This window comes from Dromiciops gliroides, chromosome 3, assembly GCF_019393635.1.
Source record: "Dromiciops gliroides isolate mDroGli1 chromosome 3, mDroGli1.pri, whole genome shotgun sequence".
Taxonomy (NCBI): Eukaryota; Metazoa; Chordata; class Mammalia; order Microbiotheria; family Microbiotheriidae; genus Dromiciops; species Dromiciops gliroides.
Window position 1 is genome coordinate 378,486,349 of NC_057863.1, and position 19,287 is coordinate 378,505,635.

The following is a 19,287-nucleotide window of genomic DNA, read 5'->3' on the forward strand; positions in this document are numbered from 1 at the left end:
TGATATTGTAATCTGTTGCCCAGCCTCAATATTGTCTTTTGAACTGACCACACTTTAAAAGGCTGACTATCAGTCAGAATATTGATTATGAGCGAAATGCAAGGCTTCAGCCATTAGATCTGGAGGATACGGTAGAGTTCATGAGGAAATGGAGGTTGTACTTTTTGCTCAAGAGCTTTCCCCAGATCCTATAGTTCTCTGGTCTAAAACTCAAATTTCCTATTCTCTGCACCACTTCTATCTAAGTCTTTGTTTCTTTCCACAAAGACTTGTTAATTCTGAATAAAGGCTGCATAATATATCCTGGTTGCTGCTAGCAACCAGGAGAGGGGCTCAGGGTTTTTGTTCCCTGGACTTGTTCATTCCTCTGGCTGCAACCTATCCATGTAGAAAGCTTCATCCACTATATTATTGCAGAGTGAAAGGGTATACTGCCAATTCATTCACTATGATTGTACTGTGGACCAACATATTTACACATGGAAACTGTCGATCACCACAACAGCTGGCATTGCTGATCTGTCATATTAAGATGAGGATATATGTGTGGGGAGATGAGGAAACAACAAAGCTACGTTCATATACTTGTGCTGTCCTCCTTGGCCCCTTTTGAGGGAGGGAGAAGGACAAGTATTTGCAATGTGGTTAGGTACAGAAAGAGGAGAGTGATGGAGAGAAGGATGGGTAGGTTGCTAAACCATCAGTTAATAATGTAATATCATTGCATGATTCAAAGTACGAGAAATCTTAAGCAAATTGAACAGAATTTTGCTCAGTAAGTTGGGCTGTTTCTAATTCATAGTGAACTGGGGCCATCTTAGACTAGTAAATGTGATGTGCTAAAGGACACCATCCTGAAACAATAAACAATTTACCAATCTGCAGTGTGTTTTTAAAATGCATTTCTTGTGCAGCTAGGTGGCACAGTGGATAGAGCACTGGCCCTGGATTCAGGAGCACCTGAGTTCAAATCGGGCCTCAGACCCTTGACACTTACTAGTTGTGCGACCCTGGGCAAGTCACTTAACCCCAATTGCCTCACCAAAAAAAAAAAAAAAAAAGTAAAATGCATTTCTTTTTGCCCAATGAAGTTAGACCAACAAGGCGCAAAATGAGTAAATAAATCATTCATCTTCTTCAACTTGTCATAAGTGGCAACTTTATCTTTGGGGAGAAAAGAGGCTATTTAATTTATTAGAAGGTTTTCAGACAGGTGGGAAAAGGAACAAAATCAACTTTGAACCTCTAAATCTGATTTTCTCATTTATATGAGCCCCCATCTAAAGTGAGTACATCAGAGTGTTTTTTTTTAAGTTGGAAGTATAACATAGCTTTCTGTAATGCTGTAGTCTAGGAATCTAAGTGATAGAGGCAGTCTAATTAAAGAGAGATTGATTTATTAACAGAGCTTTACTAGTCACATAATTTAGCAGCTAGAGGTGTTATGGGGCCTGGGGTAAAGCAGGACTGCTGAGGTTCAAGATAATTATTGCTTGACTTTGGACAGCTTGACAGATGGGGCTTCATTGTTGCTATAAATCTAGCCTGCAATTGAAATTGCCTTCTTTTTTAATAGGGTTGAATGGCACATTGCTGATTGTGACATCACAATTCACTGAAATACACACCAACATCCTGCAAATTTATACGGCTTTGTCTTAAGCCTTCTCTTCTGCTTGTTTATTCAGCTGCACAATTTACATATGGTTTTATTCCAATAATGAATCCAGTCCATTTTCCAGCTGTCCTTCTGTTTGAATTCGGAGTTTCCAAATGGCATTCTTTTAGGCATGGTGTGACTCTGACTTAGTTAAGGAAGGAAAGGTGGTCCAGTCTTTAACTAGACTGGTATATTGGTAGGTACATATTAGAGTTAATTGTCTGCCCTACTGTTTTACAAGAATACATATTACATACATACACACATACATTTACGTATAGGTGTGTATCTATTAATGTCATATCTATAATTTTATCTATACAAATTATGTCTTTAGAATTTATATATACATATATATTTATATCTTTAGAGATAGTTTGTGTGAGAGAAAGAATAGAGAGGGGGGATGAATGAAAGAGAAAAACAATAGTTGGGACTGCTAACAAAATATTAAAGCAAGAGAGAAGACTGCTCACACTAAGGCTTTTGTGAGTATGTGTGTGTATGTATACACACACACAACCTTGTATTCACATCTCTCCTTTCATACATTGCATGAAAAATTTGGGCCAATAAAAATGTTAACCTGGAGGTCACAAACGTAGATAATAACATGTTCTATCCCTGTTGCCCTGACTCTTGTGAGACTTATAGTTTAGTTGAGGGATGTATATGTGTTACACATATAAATAATATACAAGTTTATATGGGAAATATTATTTTATATTAGTTATATATGTGTTACATATAGAAAGGAGGGGTAAGGGAATTTGTTGTAGTAGGTTGAGAGCCAAATCTGGGCACTGCTACTTAAAACATTTTGTGACCTTGGGCAAATATCTGGGTCCCAGAGTCCTTATCAGTAAAATGATCTAGTTGCTCAATATGACCTCTTAAGATCCCCTAGAGCTTTAACTCTAGGATCCTAGAATTTTGAGCTTAAGTGTGCTGAGCTTAAGGTGTCTATAGGGCAAACAAGTGAAGATGGGAGTTGGGAACTTAGAAGAGAAATCAAGGTTGATGAATTAGATTTAGGAATGATGCAGAAGTGATAACTGAAACCCTGGTAATAAAATAGATTCTCGGGGGCAGCTAGGTGGCGCAGTGAATAAAGCACTGGCTCTGAATTCAGGAGTACTTGAGTTCAAATCCAGCCTCAGACACTTGGCACTTACTAGCTGTGTGACCCTGGGCAAGTCACTTAACCCCCATTGCCCCGGCAACAACAACAACAACAACAACAACAAAAAATAGATTCTCAAAGAAGAGACTATATGAAGAGAGGACAGAACGGCAAGGACAGAACCTTGGAGAAAACTCATCTGGGGGGTCAGGAAAAGAAGGAATATTAGGGAAATAGGAGAATAAAGTGTCATCTCTTTGAAACCAAGGGTAGAGAAAGAATCCAAAGGGGGTGCATGTCTAGAGAGGTCAAGGCATATAAAAACTGATAGGTGGTATTTAGGAGGTCATTTGGTCATGCTTTGCTAGAGTACTTTGAATAAAGTGGTGAAAGTGAAAGCTGTATTGCAAAGAGTTGATCAGAGAGTGAATGATGAGGATGTGGAATCATCAGGCAGAGGCACCTCTTCAAAAAGGTTAATTGACTTCAATAAGAGGAAAGAGATGCCACCGTAGTTCAGTGAGGTAGAAGGAAGACAAAATTCTTTTAGGTTCTGTTTTTGTTTTGTTTAAGGATTAAGGAGATAAATATTTTACAAGTAATTGGGAGGGAATCAAAGGAGGGAGGGACTGAAGAGTATTCAAGGGAACAATTGATGGAGCTAATGTCCTAGCTGAGGCAGGAAGATACAAGGTCAAGGGCACAAATAGAAAATAGCCTTTGGGGCCGGTATAGAAGTGTGTCTTCCATGAAAACAAGTGCTATGTTATTATGGAACTTTTTTCTTTTTTCTTCTATCCTTTTAAAAAAAAAATCTTTCCTATGAGGAATGACTTTCTGGCAAGGGCAAGTGGAGAAATTCAGCTAGAAATGTTGGTTACGTAAAAACTAAATAGTAATATACACACACTATATATATATATATATGATACACACTATATATTTAAATGTATATATATGTAAAATATATATCTATATGAGCTCTAATGTATATATATGTATGTACACAAACACACACATATGTATGAAGAGAGGCTGATGTTGTGGAATAGAGGAGGTGAGGTGGAGGTGCCCTACATTACATGTTCATGTAATTATGTTCAGGGCTGAGTTGGAGGAGGGGACTTCATGAGACAGGCAAAGGTTGCAAACCATTGCAGTGGATAATTAAATAAGCGGCCAATAAGATTAAAGTAGAAAGGCTGGCCAGCTGATGTTAAAACTGTCTTTATTTTCCATGTGTTCCCCCAGTGCATGAGGCATATTTCATGTAGATGCCTCTTGGGGGAAGAACACATTTTCTAAGCTTCAGTGGCGGAGAAGCCTTTGAAAATCTCCCCATGGAGCTCTGTGATTTTATTCTAGTCTAATAAATTCATATGGGACATAGAGGTCTGTAACTCCAAGTTGCTATAATAGAGATTGAATGAAGCTAGCATGGGAGTGGCAGGTGTGATGACTTCATTATCACAAACCTCTGAAATATTCATTTTCACCAGAAGAACCAGCTTCGTGGGGGGTGGGGAGGGTTGTCTGGGGGGAAAGTGAAATTCAGCCTCCGTGTTAATTAATGGCTGGTTTATTTATTGCTATTGCCATTCACAGTAGTAGTTTAAGGTCAAATGAATGCTGGTCTATTGTCTGTTCTACATAGTTCTCTTCACTGAACCACCCTGCTAGCTTTGAGTTTGGGGCTTCCAGTGGCTTTTAATCACCACTGATCTAGGCTGAATTTAAATGTTTTCTTGATGTCAAAGGTGCCATATCTCATTATCTCATCCCTGAGACATTCTTCCTGGGTGCAGCCTGATATTATTCAATTGAAACTTGTTTTTAGCTTGAAAAGTGGTGAAAATGTGCTAAACAAAATGATCTGGTTTGACCTGACTTTCTTTGTAACATTTTGATCTGCTTGAGTTCAACCCAGGGATGGGACAGGAATTTGTTGCATTGAGTTGTGCACCAAAAGAAAATAGAGTTGCTATTCAAGCTTATCCCAGAAATTTGGAAAGAGACCCAGTTGAACTCTTCGTGACCAGGACCCATACTAATGTTTCCCTCTTAGTTAATAGTGAAAATTGGCTTCGGTGTTGACTGAAAATTGAAAATTGAAGATTCTGTGGGTAAGATGATCCTTAGGGCTCTTTAGTGAGTCTTTGTTCCTTAAGGGATTCTTAGCATCTTTTCCATTCTATTTCACAAAGGAAATGACTGGAAGTCAATTTATAAGAAAAATGGAAATTTTAAGCCTTCAACTCTATTAAGAGTACTTGGGTAAATTGTACTACTTTTAGTAGGATTATCACATAAGGTCCTGAGTGATTGAAAAATATCCCATTTTCCTTTCATAATATCTCACCTTTGAAATGACATCAAAGTTGCTATCTTAACTGATTCAAAAATAATGTTTTAATGTGATTTTGCATGTATTTCAGTCATGGGCATTCAACTCCAACAGACTCAGTGGAATACCACATACATTAACAATATCCCATCAATATTTCTAAAAAGTGTCACAATTCTACATTTCCCCCCACTTTTCAATGCATCAGAATGGTATAAAGGTATAAAATTATTCAGCTTAAAAGACATTTTTTAAAAATACCACATAATGGTAAAGCTTATATTTTTAAATATAGCCAACAATCTACTCTCTGTTGTAATTTTTTTTTCTTTTTTGCGGGGCAATGGGGGTTAAGTGACTTGCCCAGGGTCACACAGCTAGTAAGTGTCAAGTGTCTGAGGCTGGATTTGAACTCAGGTCCTCCTGAATCCAGGGCCAGTGCTTTATCCACTGTGCCACCTAGCTGCCCCCCATCTACTCTCAATAGCAGGCATATCTTACCATTTCTTTAAGTAAGACATACACACATATTTTAAATGCAGCCTATAGCACTATATTTAATAAATTAGAGTATCCAGAAAAATAAGATATAATGGGTAAATAGAAGTTATTCTAACTAGTTTATGTAAAAATAGGGAAAATCTGCAATGATTTTTTAGTTACAAATTATATTTTCTCCATGCTTTCATTTGGTGTAGTACCTTGCTTCTATCTTCCTATGAAAGGAAATGAAAAAGGCTTTAAATATTTATAATAGCATAGAAGTCAGCATCCCTTTTCATTCAAACCAAGGATAGATTATTTTTGACATATGAATCAATTTCTTTTGCCACAACCCCTTAGCCTGCCACCAGTGTGGACTACTACTAGTGCCATAGATTGCACTTTCTCAGTCCCTAACCCTTTACCATCTCTCATTAAATGGCCAATATTCACACCTCCACACTTTACCCCTTTTGCCAGTTCTTAACATGAAAGTGGGTTAGCACCCTGGCCTACTTTTTTTCAAGAGATTTCCAACTTCTAATGTAAGTCTCATCTTTATTGATATGTATGTTGTGAAGCTTAAATGTATTTAACTAAGTTATATTGTTAGAGTGTCCAATACCTACCCTGCCAAAGGTTATATAGGTATTTGATAGATCACAGAATTATGAGAAAGTTTCACCACATAGACTTGCCAAAAATGCCCCCCTAAACACAGGAAAAGTTGTGCTCCCCCTTGAACCTTTTTTCCACTTTGGATTTGGATCAAATTCTCTTTGAAAGTATTTGTGACTTCTAGATTATAACCTTGTGGGCACTGAAACACTTTGCACTTAGGGTTAGCTTTGTAACATGTCCCAGTGAGTCTGTTTCTGATTGATTGCTTTGTCATCTTAACAACTTTTATGTTCAACAGTAAGAGTCTCTTGGGCAGCTAGGTGGTGCAGTGGCTAGAGCACAGGCCCTGGATTCAGGAGGACCTGAGTTCAAATCTGGCCTCAGACACTTAACACTTACTAGCTGTGTGACCCTGGGCAAGTCACTTAATCCTCATTGCCCTGAAAAAAAAAGTTTCTCAGTGCATGTTTGTACTGTATATATGTGTGTGTCTGTTTCTCTCCTTTTCTCTTTTGGATTTTGTCAATTTTTGATACCCAGATTGTAAGAGTCTGATTTGTAATGAAATCTTTTTCTCCCATTTGAGTGCCCTCAAAATGTACTACAATTGGCCATTATAGCAGACTGAGAAGTAAGAGGATGAGCAATGTCCTCTTCCTAAGAATAAACCAAAATGGAGCCTCTTGGTTTCAGAGTCCCCCAATTTGCAGAGGTACCTCACTGGTCTTTGTTCTCTTGGAGGTCTTCCTACAGTGTTGAAAAGACTACTTCTGATGACTATATTCACAATGAAAGAAAATATCCCTAACAAGGTCGAAATTATTCTGAACAATCTTTTCTTTCTTTTTAGCTGTCTCCGTAATGAGGTACAGCGCCTCTGCTTTTGGGTTTGCTGTAAGTAATTTGAAATGTCCTTTTATGCTGCTTTGCCCCATTATCTGAGCCATGTAACCTTGCCATGGACTCTGTGAATATGTGCAATTACTCACTCTGAGAAGATCAGCATTGGGGACTATCTCAACACACAATTACTAAATACTTTAGTATTTAGCAATAGAATTGCCTTTGAGACCATATTCCCAGCCACACAGTGCAAGTGTTCTGATATTTTTCACTCTGGGTAGGTGAAAGTTTCTCTCACTTAATGATAAATGCCTACTTTCCCGCAGATAGTTTCTGCAATGTTTTAGGATTTCAGCTTTTTCTCAAGTTCCCCAAATTTATTGTAGGTTTGAAAAATGATATTAATTCAACTATCCTTTGGTTGGGTGTGATTTCCCCCTTCCCTCCACCCCTACCTCCTCAAAAGGATCACACTTAAGAGCAAGATTATGTCTGGCTTGGGGTTGTCTCTAAGTCACTTTCCAGGGGAAGCATGCGTTTCTGAAGGTCTAACTCTTATTTTCTTTAGACTGAGCAGGCATTTTGAGTGTTTTTGTGTCTTGGATCCCTTTGATGAAGCCTATGGACCCTTTCTCAGAATCACTTTTTCGATGCATAGAATAAAATAATTAGGATTACAAAGGAAAGAAATTAGATTGAAATATAGTTATCAAAATATTTGAAAAGAAAAACAAGTTTATAGACCACAGTTTCAGAACTCCTGCTCTAAAACCTTGTTTAAAGGATGTAGAGAGCAATTGCTTAGGTTGTGATGCTATTTACAGAGGAGAGGAAGTCGGAGAGCTACACTGTTCTGAAAGCTTCATCTGTACAATAATTGGGGAAGGGGGTTGGATTTTTCTGTAATTTCATCAGATGAAATGTGTGATCTACGGGCAATAGGATGTGAAGGGCCTCACTTAAACACCACCCACAACATTGAGGTTTCTTGTTTTGCACCTCACGTTCCCCTACACAGATATACCCCATTCGCAAATCTATTTTCTCTTTCCAATAGAGGAGTTTTAGAGCATGCAGGAAACTATTCCCAAAGTCCTTTGGCAGGGATATGTTGAACTTCACCCAAATGATTTAAGGTGTATTAAAACAAGATTCGGTATTTTGGGGTTCATTGTAGCCCCTTTATTTTTAATGTTTCCAGAGGGCAGCAACTAGAGAGCATACAAACAGATCCTGCCATATCAAAGACTGTGGCTTTTTTGATTAGTTAATAGAGATGATCATACCTTTTTTTTGATGGTGGATTAGATGTACAGGGTACTTGAATCCCCAAGGGTAAATCAGTGGTGATCTATTATTTTAAAATTATTATGAAGTCACCTTTCTTTAACGTTAATTTGCTAAGTGTTCCTAGCAAAATGACCCTGGAAACCACTGACTCTCATATTTCCCTCCTCCAGTTTGATGCCATCTTGGATGTTTTGTCATCTGCGATTGTTCTGTGGCGTTACAGCAATGCAGCAGCTGTACACTCTGCACACAGGGAATACATGTAAGTATATCTTAGCTCTCTATAGATTGGGCAGCAGAAAACCTCAGAGCTGAGGCAATCAAGTGTGATCAGGTCTACATTTGCAACGATTAAAAGGATGGTTATCAATGAACTTTGACCTATGTACCTTTATATCTCTAAGTAAAGAAACACTTTGAGGTTCTTTTGATGGTCTCAGGTGTAACATGAAGGTACTATGATATCTATATGATAACAATAACAATAATAATAATAATAACATTATATAATGGAATCCCAGTTCTCTACAGGAGAGGAACAAGCTTATACACACACACACACACACACACACACACACACACACACACACACACACACACACACACATAAATATTTGAGTTATAACTGGGCTTCCATTATACAATAATGAATCTTCTCACACTTAAGTCCAGCATGCTATTGTTTTTAAAATCTATGATTAATATAGAAGTATAAACTTCTTTATTTACTTTTAAGCATTTTTATTTAGTTTTGAATTTCAAATTCTATTCTTCCCTCTGTCCCTTCCCTACCTTCTCCTTGAGGTGGTAAGCAATCAGATAGAGGTTATACATGTGCAATTATGTAAAACATTTCATATTAGTCATTTTGTATAGGAAGACTCAAAGAAAAGAAAGAAAGAAAGAAAGAGAGAGAGAGAGAGAGAGAGAGAGAGAAAGAAAGAAAGAAAGAAAGAAGGAAGGAAGGAAGGAAGGAAGGAAGGAAGGAAGGAAGGAAGGAAGGAAGGAAGGAAGGAAGGAAGGAAGGAAGGAAGGAAGGAAAGAAAGAAAGAAAGAAAGAAAGAAAGAAAGAAAGAAAGAAAGAAAGAAAGAAAGAAAGAAAGAAAGAAAGAAAGAAAGAAAGAAAGAAAGAAAGAAAAATATGCTGTGGTCTGAATTTAATCAATGTCAGTTCTTTCTTTGGAGGTGGATAGTATGCTACATCATTAGTCCTTCAGGATTGCCTCGGATCATTGCATTGCTAATAATAGCTAAATTATTCACAGTTCTTCATCATACAACATTGCTATTGCTGTGTAGGTTCTGTTCACTTTACTATACATTAGTTCATGTAAATCTTTCCAGGTTTTTCTGAAATCTATTTGCTTGATATTTCTTATAGCACAATAATATTCTGTTACAATCATATACCACAGTTTTTTTAGCCATTCCCCAACTGATAAACTTCTTGAATAGAGTCTTTCTCTCTGCTCTATTAGTTTATTCTGTCTTTTTTTTAACCCACAAAGATAATTCTCTCTCTGTTGGGAGATCCTGAAACACTCGTAATTGATCTTCTCTTTTTTTCATCCTCATCCCATCCACTTCCCTTCATCTATCATGACCCACCTTCACTCTCTCACTTTCTCACTTACCTCCAACTTCTGTCACATGACTTTTCTCCTCTCACTTCCATACCACATCAGTAGAAAGGATTGCCCCAGAAGTCTTGATGGTGGCTACTTCATTCTCACCATCCCTTTTCTTATTCCCTCTGTTCTGATGGCACTATAATAAAGGAATATATTATAAAGCAGGAGGAAACTGGAGCTTTTCTGCTTAATGTATACCTAATGTTGATTGTCATAGTGGTGAAACCACCATACTGAATCTTTAGCCATTTCATGTTTCATTCATTCTTCCCCCATAGTCACAATTACTATTAATTTTTAAAGTCAGTTCAACAAATATTAAGTGTCTGCTAGGTATATGACACTGTATTAGGCACTGGGGATTTAGAAAAGGACATGACGCAGATCCTGTTTTTAAAAGACTTAACATCAAATTCAGATGGGCATGTTGGGAGTAGGATGAGGAAAGTATGATGTGAGAATAAAATGTCACAGGAGGTATAGGAAAAATAGTATGAGAAATATGAAAAGGGAAAGCTTGTTACAAAGGTGTAGGAAGGGAGCATCAATATGTGTTTAGACAAGAGGATAATACCAGAGATAGGCCTTGAAGAAAAAGAAGGACTCCTTATTGATTTAAAAACAAAACAAACAAGAACAAGAAATACATTTTTTAAATTAAGGTTTCACAAATATGGCCTTAGACACTTGACACTAGCTTTGTGACCCTGGGCATGTCACAACCCTCATTGCCACGCAAAAAATTACAAAATTTAAAATTTTTTAAAATTAAGTTTTATAGACACAGGGACATGGGAGAGTTTTTTAGCACAGTACATAAATCTAAAGCATTCCTTTCTTTGATGGACTAGAGTGAAATGAGTCTATTCAAGGTGTGAATTGAACCAAGACACAGAGATGGGAAAGGACAAGATTAAAACAAGGGATAGAAAAAAAAACAAAACAAGGGATAGAGTTTGACATGGAATATATGAAGACTAATAATGTGACATGTATGTGAAAAGCTAGATTGGAATCAGATTGTAGAAAGCCTTGAATGCTAGGATCAAGATTGAAACTTTTATTCAATAAGTAATTAGCTGGGACAGCTAGGTGACATAGTGGATAAAGCACTGGTCCTGGATTCTGGAGGACCTGAGTTCAAATCCGGCCTCAGACACTTGACACTTACTAGCTGGGTGACCCTGGGCAAGTCACTTAACCCCCATTGCCCCGCAAAAAAAAAAAAAAGTAATTAGCTGAGGAGTGATGTGAACAGAGAAATGCATTAGGAAGAGTTTATGGGTAGTGGTATGAAAAATTCTTTAGAGAAGAGATAGAGCACCAACAGATTGAACAAAAAATGATATGTACGTAAAAAGCCAGGTGAAAACAAGAGAGGGCTTGAATTAGGGTAGGCTCAATGGAAATAAAAATTAGAGGGTGAATAATGAAAGACTGTAGAGGCAGAATTGGTTTGACAACTTACTGGATGTCTGAGATGAAGAAGAGAAAAGTCAAAGAAGATTTCGAGGTTTCTCACCTGGTGACTAGAAGGTTATAATTCCATAACAGTCCTTAGATTGATATATTTATTTGAGTTCTGTAACATTCTGTATAACACTTCTGGACCACAAAACACTTTGCTTATTATAGCCTCATGAGGTAAGTATTATTATCCTCATTTTTATTTGAGGAAACAAGGTCAGAGATATTATGATTCACTAACAGTCACACAGGTAGTTAATACTGAATCTGGGATACTACAAAAGGTCAAGAATATTAGGGAAAGGTGGGAAAAGGTCATAAAGTGGTTGTTAAGAAACTTGTCATTAGAATTCAATTTCTAGGGGCAGAACAACCTTATGCACATAAGAACAGAGTGAGACTGTTTCTCTGCAAAAGAGGGCAATTCTGATCACCTACTGATCAGGCTGAACAGCTCAGCTCGCGGTCCGGACCCAGCCAGGGACAGTGCTTCCGGCACATGTCGGAGTCTTCAGCACCAGCAGCTTCTGGGGCTCCGATCACGGGCTGGTGAGGGGGTTCGGGGGTGGGCCGGGGTGAAGTGGAAGCAGTGTCTGCTGGAGTTGGGGCAAGGCGCCCTGGGTCTGAACCAGTGGGCTGAATAGAGTGGTGGTGGCCCAGTGGGGGAGGGGTAAAAGCACGCCAAGCTTCCGACCATAGAGAATCAGAGTTCAATCAGACTTCTGTTTCCGGGTCAAAGAGAAAGCGGCTGTGATTACTCACAAGCCAGGCAGGCTGAGAAGAAGCCCAATCACCCCCTGGGCCACGCTGTAGCATGAACGGTGTGTCCGGGAAGCAGCACTACACTTTAAGGAGTAAAAAGCCAAGAAACAGTAAGCCAGGATGAGTAGGCAGAGAAAGCAGAAGACCATCGAAAACTTCTTTGGGGGAAAGGTAAACCACAATACATCCTCAGAAGAAGAAGATAATAACAGGGTCAAAGCTCCAACATCCAAAGCTTCCAAGAAAAATATGAACTGGTCTCAGGCCATGGAAGCTCTCAAAAGGGACTTTGAAGAGAAAGTAGGAGAGATAGAACGAAGATGTAGAGAAAGAGAGGAAGGAATGGAAAGAGAAATGAGAGCAATGCAGGAGAGTCATGAGAAAAAAGTCAACAGTTTGAAAAGCCAAATGGAAAAGGAGATTAAAAAACTGTCTGCTGAAAATAATTGCCTAAGAATTAGGATTGAACAAATGGAAGCTAGTGAGCTTATGAGAAACCAAGACACAGTAAAGCAAATCCAATTGAATGAAAAAATAGAAGGCAATGTGAACTATCTCCTTGGAAAAACAGCTGACCTAGAAAATAAATCTAGGAGAGACAATTTGAAAATCATTGGACTACCTGAAAACCATGACCAAAACAAGAGTTTAGACACCATCCTCCAAGAGATTGTGAGGGAAAATTGCAATTTCTAGGGGCAGCTAGGTGGCACAGTGGATAAAACACTGGCCCTGGATTCAGGAGGACCTGAGTTCAAATCCAGCCTCAGACACTTGACACTTACTAGCTGTGTGACCCTGGGCAAGTCACTTAAACCTCATTGCCCTGCAAAAAAAAGAATTCAAATTCTGTAGCCTCAGTTTCCTCATCTATAAAATGAAGGGGTTGAATTAGATGATCTTTAAATCATCTTCTACCTCTAAAAATGATTAAATAATATAAAGAAGTTAAGGAAAATGGGAAGAGAAAAAGGTTGTTTGATCATTAATAATTCTATGGAATTTAATTTATTGAAGTGGTGGGGACAGAAAGCAGATTGCATGGGATTGAGGAGTGGTGAGATGAAGAGATGAAGGCAGAGGCCATAGGCTAGAATTTGGCAATAAAGGGTAGAAAAGAAATATGGCAATGGCACTAGTAGCATGGTCCATGGAAAGTTTTTTTAGTTTGGAGATGTGGTCTTTTGATAGGATGTAAGTTCCTTGAGGATAGGGATAGTTTCAATCTTGTCCTTAAATCTTTGGCATTTTGTATGGTACATATTTGACAAATGGTAAGTGCTAGACACAGTAAATGCTTTGTGATAGATTGATCGGATAGAAAGGAACTGAGTATTTTGTGGGCAAAGGTAGAGAAGTCATTAGAGAAAAAGAGATTGAAGGTACATGGGAGAATTTGTTAGCTAATCATATTTTAAAATAATAGAGGAAAACCAAATTACCAAAATGAAAATGGAAAGTTCTTGACAAATCAAGATGAAATAAAGAAAACCATTAGAAAAAATGTGATGGCAATAAAATGACTAACAAATAAAATTGATGAATACTTAGAAAAATAACCAGATTAACAGAACCAAGAAATTGATGATTTAAGTAACTTAGTCTCAGCAAAAGGAACCCAATAAACCATAAAATAACTCCTAAAGGGAAAAATACTCAAAATCATTCTAGCAAGCATTTAAAGAGCAATGAATTCCTATTTTACATTATTTTCAAAAATAAGAAAAAGAGGACTTTGTACATGCATATACCCTTTGACCCAGCAATACTACTACTAGATCTATTTCCAAATATGAGTAAGGAAAAAGGAAAAGTACCTATTTGCTCTAAACTACTTTTAACAGCCATATTTTTGGTGGCAAAGAACTGGAAATTGTGGGGATGCTCGTAGATTGGGGAATGGCTGAACAAGTTCTGGTAGTTGATTGTAATGGAATACTGTTGTGGTGTAAGAAAAGATGAGCTCATTGATTTGTACAAAATAATGAAGAGTAAAATGAGTAGAACCAAGAGAATGCTGTATATAGTAAAAGCAATATTGTTTTAAGAACCACTTTGAATGACTAAGTCATTTTTACTATTATAAATACCCAAATTAACTACAAAGGACTAAGGAACTGATAAATGGAAGTATGTATAGAATTATTTTCATATATATATATGTACGTATTTGTGTCTAATGTAGCCATCTCTATGGTGGGGAGGAGAGGGGAAGAAAAAAAGAAGGAAAAGTTAGATAACTTTTTATTATATATTTAAAAGGAATAGCAAGTTGTACATTTATACATTTGCAGTTTCATGTGTGATCATTTAAAGAAACATTCTACTATATTATAGAAATGCTTGTTTTATTTTATAAACTAAAAATAAATTAAAAAAAGAGGGCTTCTATAAAATTCTTTCTGTGAGATAAATCTGGTCCTGATACCTAAACCAGAGAGAGCTAATTCAGAGAAAGAAAGTATAGACCAATACTGTTAAGTTATAGATGTAAGCACAGGGGCTGCAATAGCATATTTAAAAGATTATACAACATACCAAGTTAGATTTATATCAGGAATGCATAGTTATCTTAACATTAGGAAATTATAAATGTGGTGGATCATATTAATAACAAAAACAATAAAAACATAGGATATATCAATAGAAAGAGAAAAGGTCTTTGACAAAATACAACACCCAGTTTAGTAAAAAAAAACATTAAAAACAATAGGAAGAAATGGAGTGTTTCTTAATATAATAAATAGCATCTATTTAAAATCAAGAGCTAACATTTATTGTAATGGAGAAATTTTAGCGTTCTTTATAATAAGATCAGTAGTACAGCAAGATTATCCACTGTCACCACTGTTAATTGATGTAATTCTAGAAATGCTAACTATAGCAATAAACCAAGAAAAATAAATTGTGGAAATAAATATAGTAAATAAGCATACTAGTTCCAAGCTCATGCCCCAATGATATCAAAGAAAGAGGGAAAAGACCCATATGTGCAAAAATATTTGTAGAAATTTGTTGTTGTAGCAAAGAACTTGAGACATTGGGGATGCCCTTCAGTTGGGGAATTACTGCACAAATTACGGTATACAAATACAATGGAATACTACTATATCATAAGAAATTCCAAAAAGGACAGAATTAGGAAAACTTGAGAAGACTTGTATTAACTGATGCAGAGTGAAATGATCAAAACCAGTAGAACAATTTATGCAATAACTACAACATTTTTTAAAGGAAAGCAACTACAAAAGGCTTAAGATCTATGATCAATGAAATGACTATTTTTCACTCCAGTAGAATGCTGACAGAGTATTTTGACAGAGAGGTAATAGAGTAGTATTGCAGAATGGGACAAGCATTTTCAGGTATAGCCAATATATAGATCTGTTTCACTTCACTATGTATATTTGTTACAAGAGAGAGCTTTTATTATTATTTTATTTTGGAGGGAAAGAGTTGGGGGAGATTGTGGAGATAATGATATTTAAAAATAGAAATAAAAGAAAAATCAAAAGAGCCTTGATGAATCTTTTTTAATGAGCATCAGTTTGAAATATATACAATTAAATTAGAAATATATGGCAATAAATCAAGCAAAATGTAGTGGAGATTCTCAGCTTCAAACACAGTATTTTTCCCTGTCCTTTGTACAAGGAAATTATTGTGTTTGTTGATATTTGCAAAGTTTATAATAATAAAAAGGAAAAATTTTAAAAAGAGCTATTAGAGATATGGGAAGGGAGGAAATAAGCATATGAAGCACTTTACAATTATTATCGTATATGATACTCACAATAACTCTGTGAGGTAGGTCCTATTATAATCTCCATTTCACAGATGAAGAAACTGAGGCAGACAGAGTTTGTGTTTTGCCTAAGGTTCCATACCTAGTAAGAGTCTGGGGTTGGATTTCAACTCAGGTCTTCTTGGCTTTAGACCTAGTGCCATCTCTACTGTATCGCCTACTTGCCTTTTTTGGGATGGTTAATGGAGCAAGATCATGGCAAAGACAGAAAAGGATGGGATAAAATTCACTTGTGGAAATGTTTAGAACTTTGATAAAAACTACTAGATGCCTTCTTAACTGTAGTCTTCTGAGTCTAAATCTAAGGACATGTCATCATAGGGATTTTATGTCATTCTTAAACACATATTAAAGCTTTTAAATGTGCTTGAAATCCTGGCATTCAGATAGTACTGTAACCACTGCCCATAGACATGAAACTAAAATTGCCTGTGAGCAACAGTAGAATTAATTTTGTTAAACTTGAGTTTGTATGTATTGCAACAGAAGGTCTTTGATACCCTGATGTCACAGCTGGGCAACTACTCACATTGTGCTTTGGTTTAGGTAAAATGACATCCAATATATTCTGGGAGGATATTCCTTCCAGACAACTGGTGGCTTGTGTTATCAGTGAATGGAATCTAGAAAATTTGGAGACATTCCCATGAGCTAACACACCTTACACAGTAGTGGTATAAGTCAATATCTTGAAAGACAAATATTTCCTTTTCAGCTCCACCTTTGGCTCACTCTTGGAAGAACCCTCAGACATAGATTATCACCACAGTTGACATTCTTTCCAGTGGTTCCAACACCCTCCTTTGGCACCAGATGTCCTATTTTCATGTGTAATTTCAATACCAACTGAAATTTGGAAGGAAATAAGGACTAAATCTAATGTCTTTGTTGTCTTAGCTTCTTTTAAGATAGGATTTTCAGTGCTCGTTTTGATAGCACATATACTGAAATAAAAGTTTTCAGTCTGATTACATGAGGCATCAATTTAAATGCTTTTGTGTATTATTTATTTATTCTGTAATCTATTCATTTGGGCCCTAAAAAAAAGTCTGTTTTAGTAAGAGGTTTCCCATCTCTGGAAATGATCATCATGCATTTTTTTTCAGAGTAAACCTAAAATGATTATGGGTAATCAAGAAGAAAGTGATTACACCAAGGTGAGTAACTTGAGATAACATTGAAAAAAGGGCAAAGAAAATGAAGAATCTCATCTTATGTGAAGTCACTCACCATTCAGGTCTAAATCACTAATTATAAACCTTTTTGAGAAAGAGCAGACAATATGCAGAGTATTGGTGACTGCTGGAGTCATACTGTTACTCTTTTATAAAAGATTGGGCTTTTGTGTGTTGGTTTGAATACCAGATATTGTGTCCATTTGGAATTATTTGGTTACCTACCTACTTATCTACCTATCTATCTATCTAATCTCTATCAATTATATCTCTGAGTTGTCCCTTTTTAGCTCATGTGCTCCCTGAACAGTAATTGAGCAAACACTACAGCATTCTAGAAAATGGATTTCATGCACACATACACACACACACACACACACACACACACACACACACACACACACACACACCCTTTTGTATAATCTAAAGAGAAATCACTCCCATCCATCTTCCTTTTGTTTCAAAGCGTCATGAGATTTCTAGAATCCAACAGTCTTCTAGAAAATTTGAATTTGAAAAGGCAGATGAATTTATTTATGAAGTCTTCATTTAATCTCATTCTTCTAACTGGATCTTTAAACATATCCTTCCCTTTGCCTTTATAGCTGCTTACCTGCCTATCATAAATTTAGAACTTCTGGAGGTTTCTCATTAGTATTGGGGACATTGTAAACAAAGTAAATAGCTTAGAATTTCTTGAGATACTACTCCATGGCCTGAAATGTCCTTGGTTTGACTACTGTGTGTTTAATATGCCCTAAATATTTGCCTTTTTCAAGAAATTAATAATCATGGACTTACTGAGTAAAAAACATTCCCAAGAAGATGGTTTTATAATTTCTAAATGGCTGGACACCTGACAGTCAGTGAGCAACAGAAAGACTACTAATCTCATGATTAAAACCATGATCACAATCCTTTACAATGTCAGCTTTAGTTTAACTAGTTTTAATTTTTGGATTCCCTGTAAATTCAGAGTCATGCTGTGGACTGCCAGCAGGAAGTAGACATTGGCATACTGATGTGTACAAGTGAATGATAGGAGTATATAGATTAGGAGAATCTGCTAATCGATTCTTTGATTAGATTTTCTTAAGTGCCAAAGACCATACTTCGGGTTAATCATTCTGGAAAATAGCCATCCGGACTTCGGTTCATCCATTTTGCTTCCTGAGAGTATTCCAAGCCTCAGAATGAGTCCTTAACCTGTGATTGCCACTGTAAGCAAACAGAAGCCCATTCTTCTTGATGCAGAATCAAGCCATATGACTGTGGCTGGGTTATTTGGTGTTCAAACACAAATACACACACAGAGATGTCCCCCAAAATTTATGCATTTGTTGTTTTTGAGCCAATTCTTATTCCTAATTTGCTCATTTATTGCTGTGATCCATGACCTAACCTCTGGGTCCCCTTCCACTTACTTAGGCTAGATCCGATTCTGGGAGCTGGAGCCAAAGGTCATAATCTTGTGAGTTCCAATTTAGTTTCAGGCATTTACTTATGAGTTGTGTGATACTAGATACGTCTATTACATCTGTCTGCTTCAGTTTCCTCATCTATAAAATGGGGATAATCATAGCACCTACTTCCCAGGATTGTTGTGAGGATCAAATTAAATAATAATTGTAAAAGCACTTAGCACAGCGCTGGGCATATGGTAGGTACTTAATAAATGCTTGTTCTGCTTTCTCTCCCCCCCCCACTCCACTTCTAGAGTTGAGGTGAGGTTAAAAGGAGGCCTTATAGGAAGTCATACTTAAGCTAAGACTTGAATAAAGCTAGGAATCATGAGACATACAGGTGAGAAGCAAGATCATTCCAGTCATGGGGAACATGTGCAAGCATACTGAAATCTAAGATGGAATGTTGTGTACAGATAGCAGAAAGAAAGCCAGTTTGACTGGGATTTAGAATCATGGCTAGTGATATAATCAACTTGAAAAGATCAATTAACACCAGATTCTGAAGGACTTTAAATGCCAAAAGAGGAGATTATAGTTTTCTTAAAGGAAATTAGGGTCTGTGTGACCCTGGGCAAGTCACTTAACCCCCAATCCCCTGCAAAATTAAAGGAAATTAG

The 19,287-nt window shown here is 36.9% G+C and overlaps 1 protein-coding gene across 1 annotated transcript in view; it reads left to right on the forward strand.

The window, feature by feature from the left end:
- The window catches only part of TMEM163 (transmembrane protein 163), a 268,328-nt gene that overhangs the window by 127,585 nt on the left and 121,456 nt on the right, over positions 1 to 19,287 (forward strand). The window contains exons 3-4 of the mRNA XM_043991105.1: positions 7,082 to 7,125; positions 8,535 to 8,626. Of these exons, the coding sequence (XP_043847040.1) occupies positions 7,082 to 7,125; positions 8,535 to 8,626 (136 nt within the window). The remainder of the gene's footprint in view (positions 1 to 7,081; positions 7,126 to 8,534; positions 8,627 to 19,287) is intronic.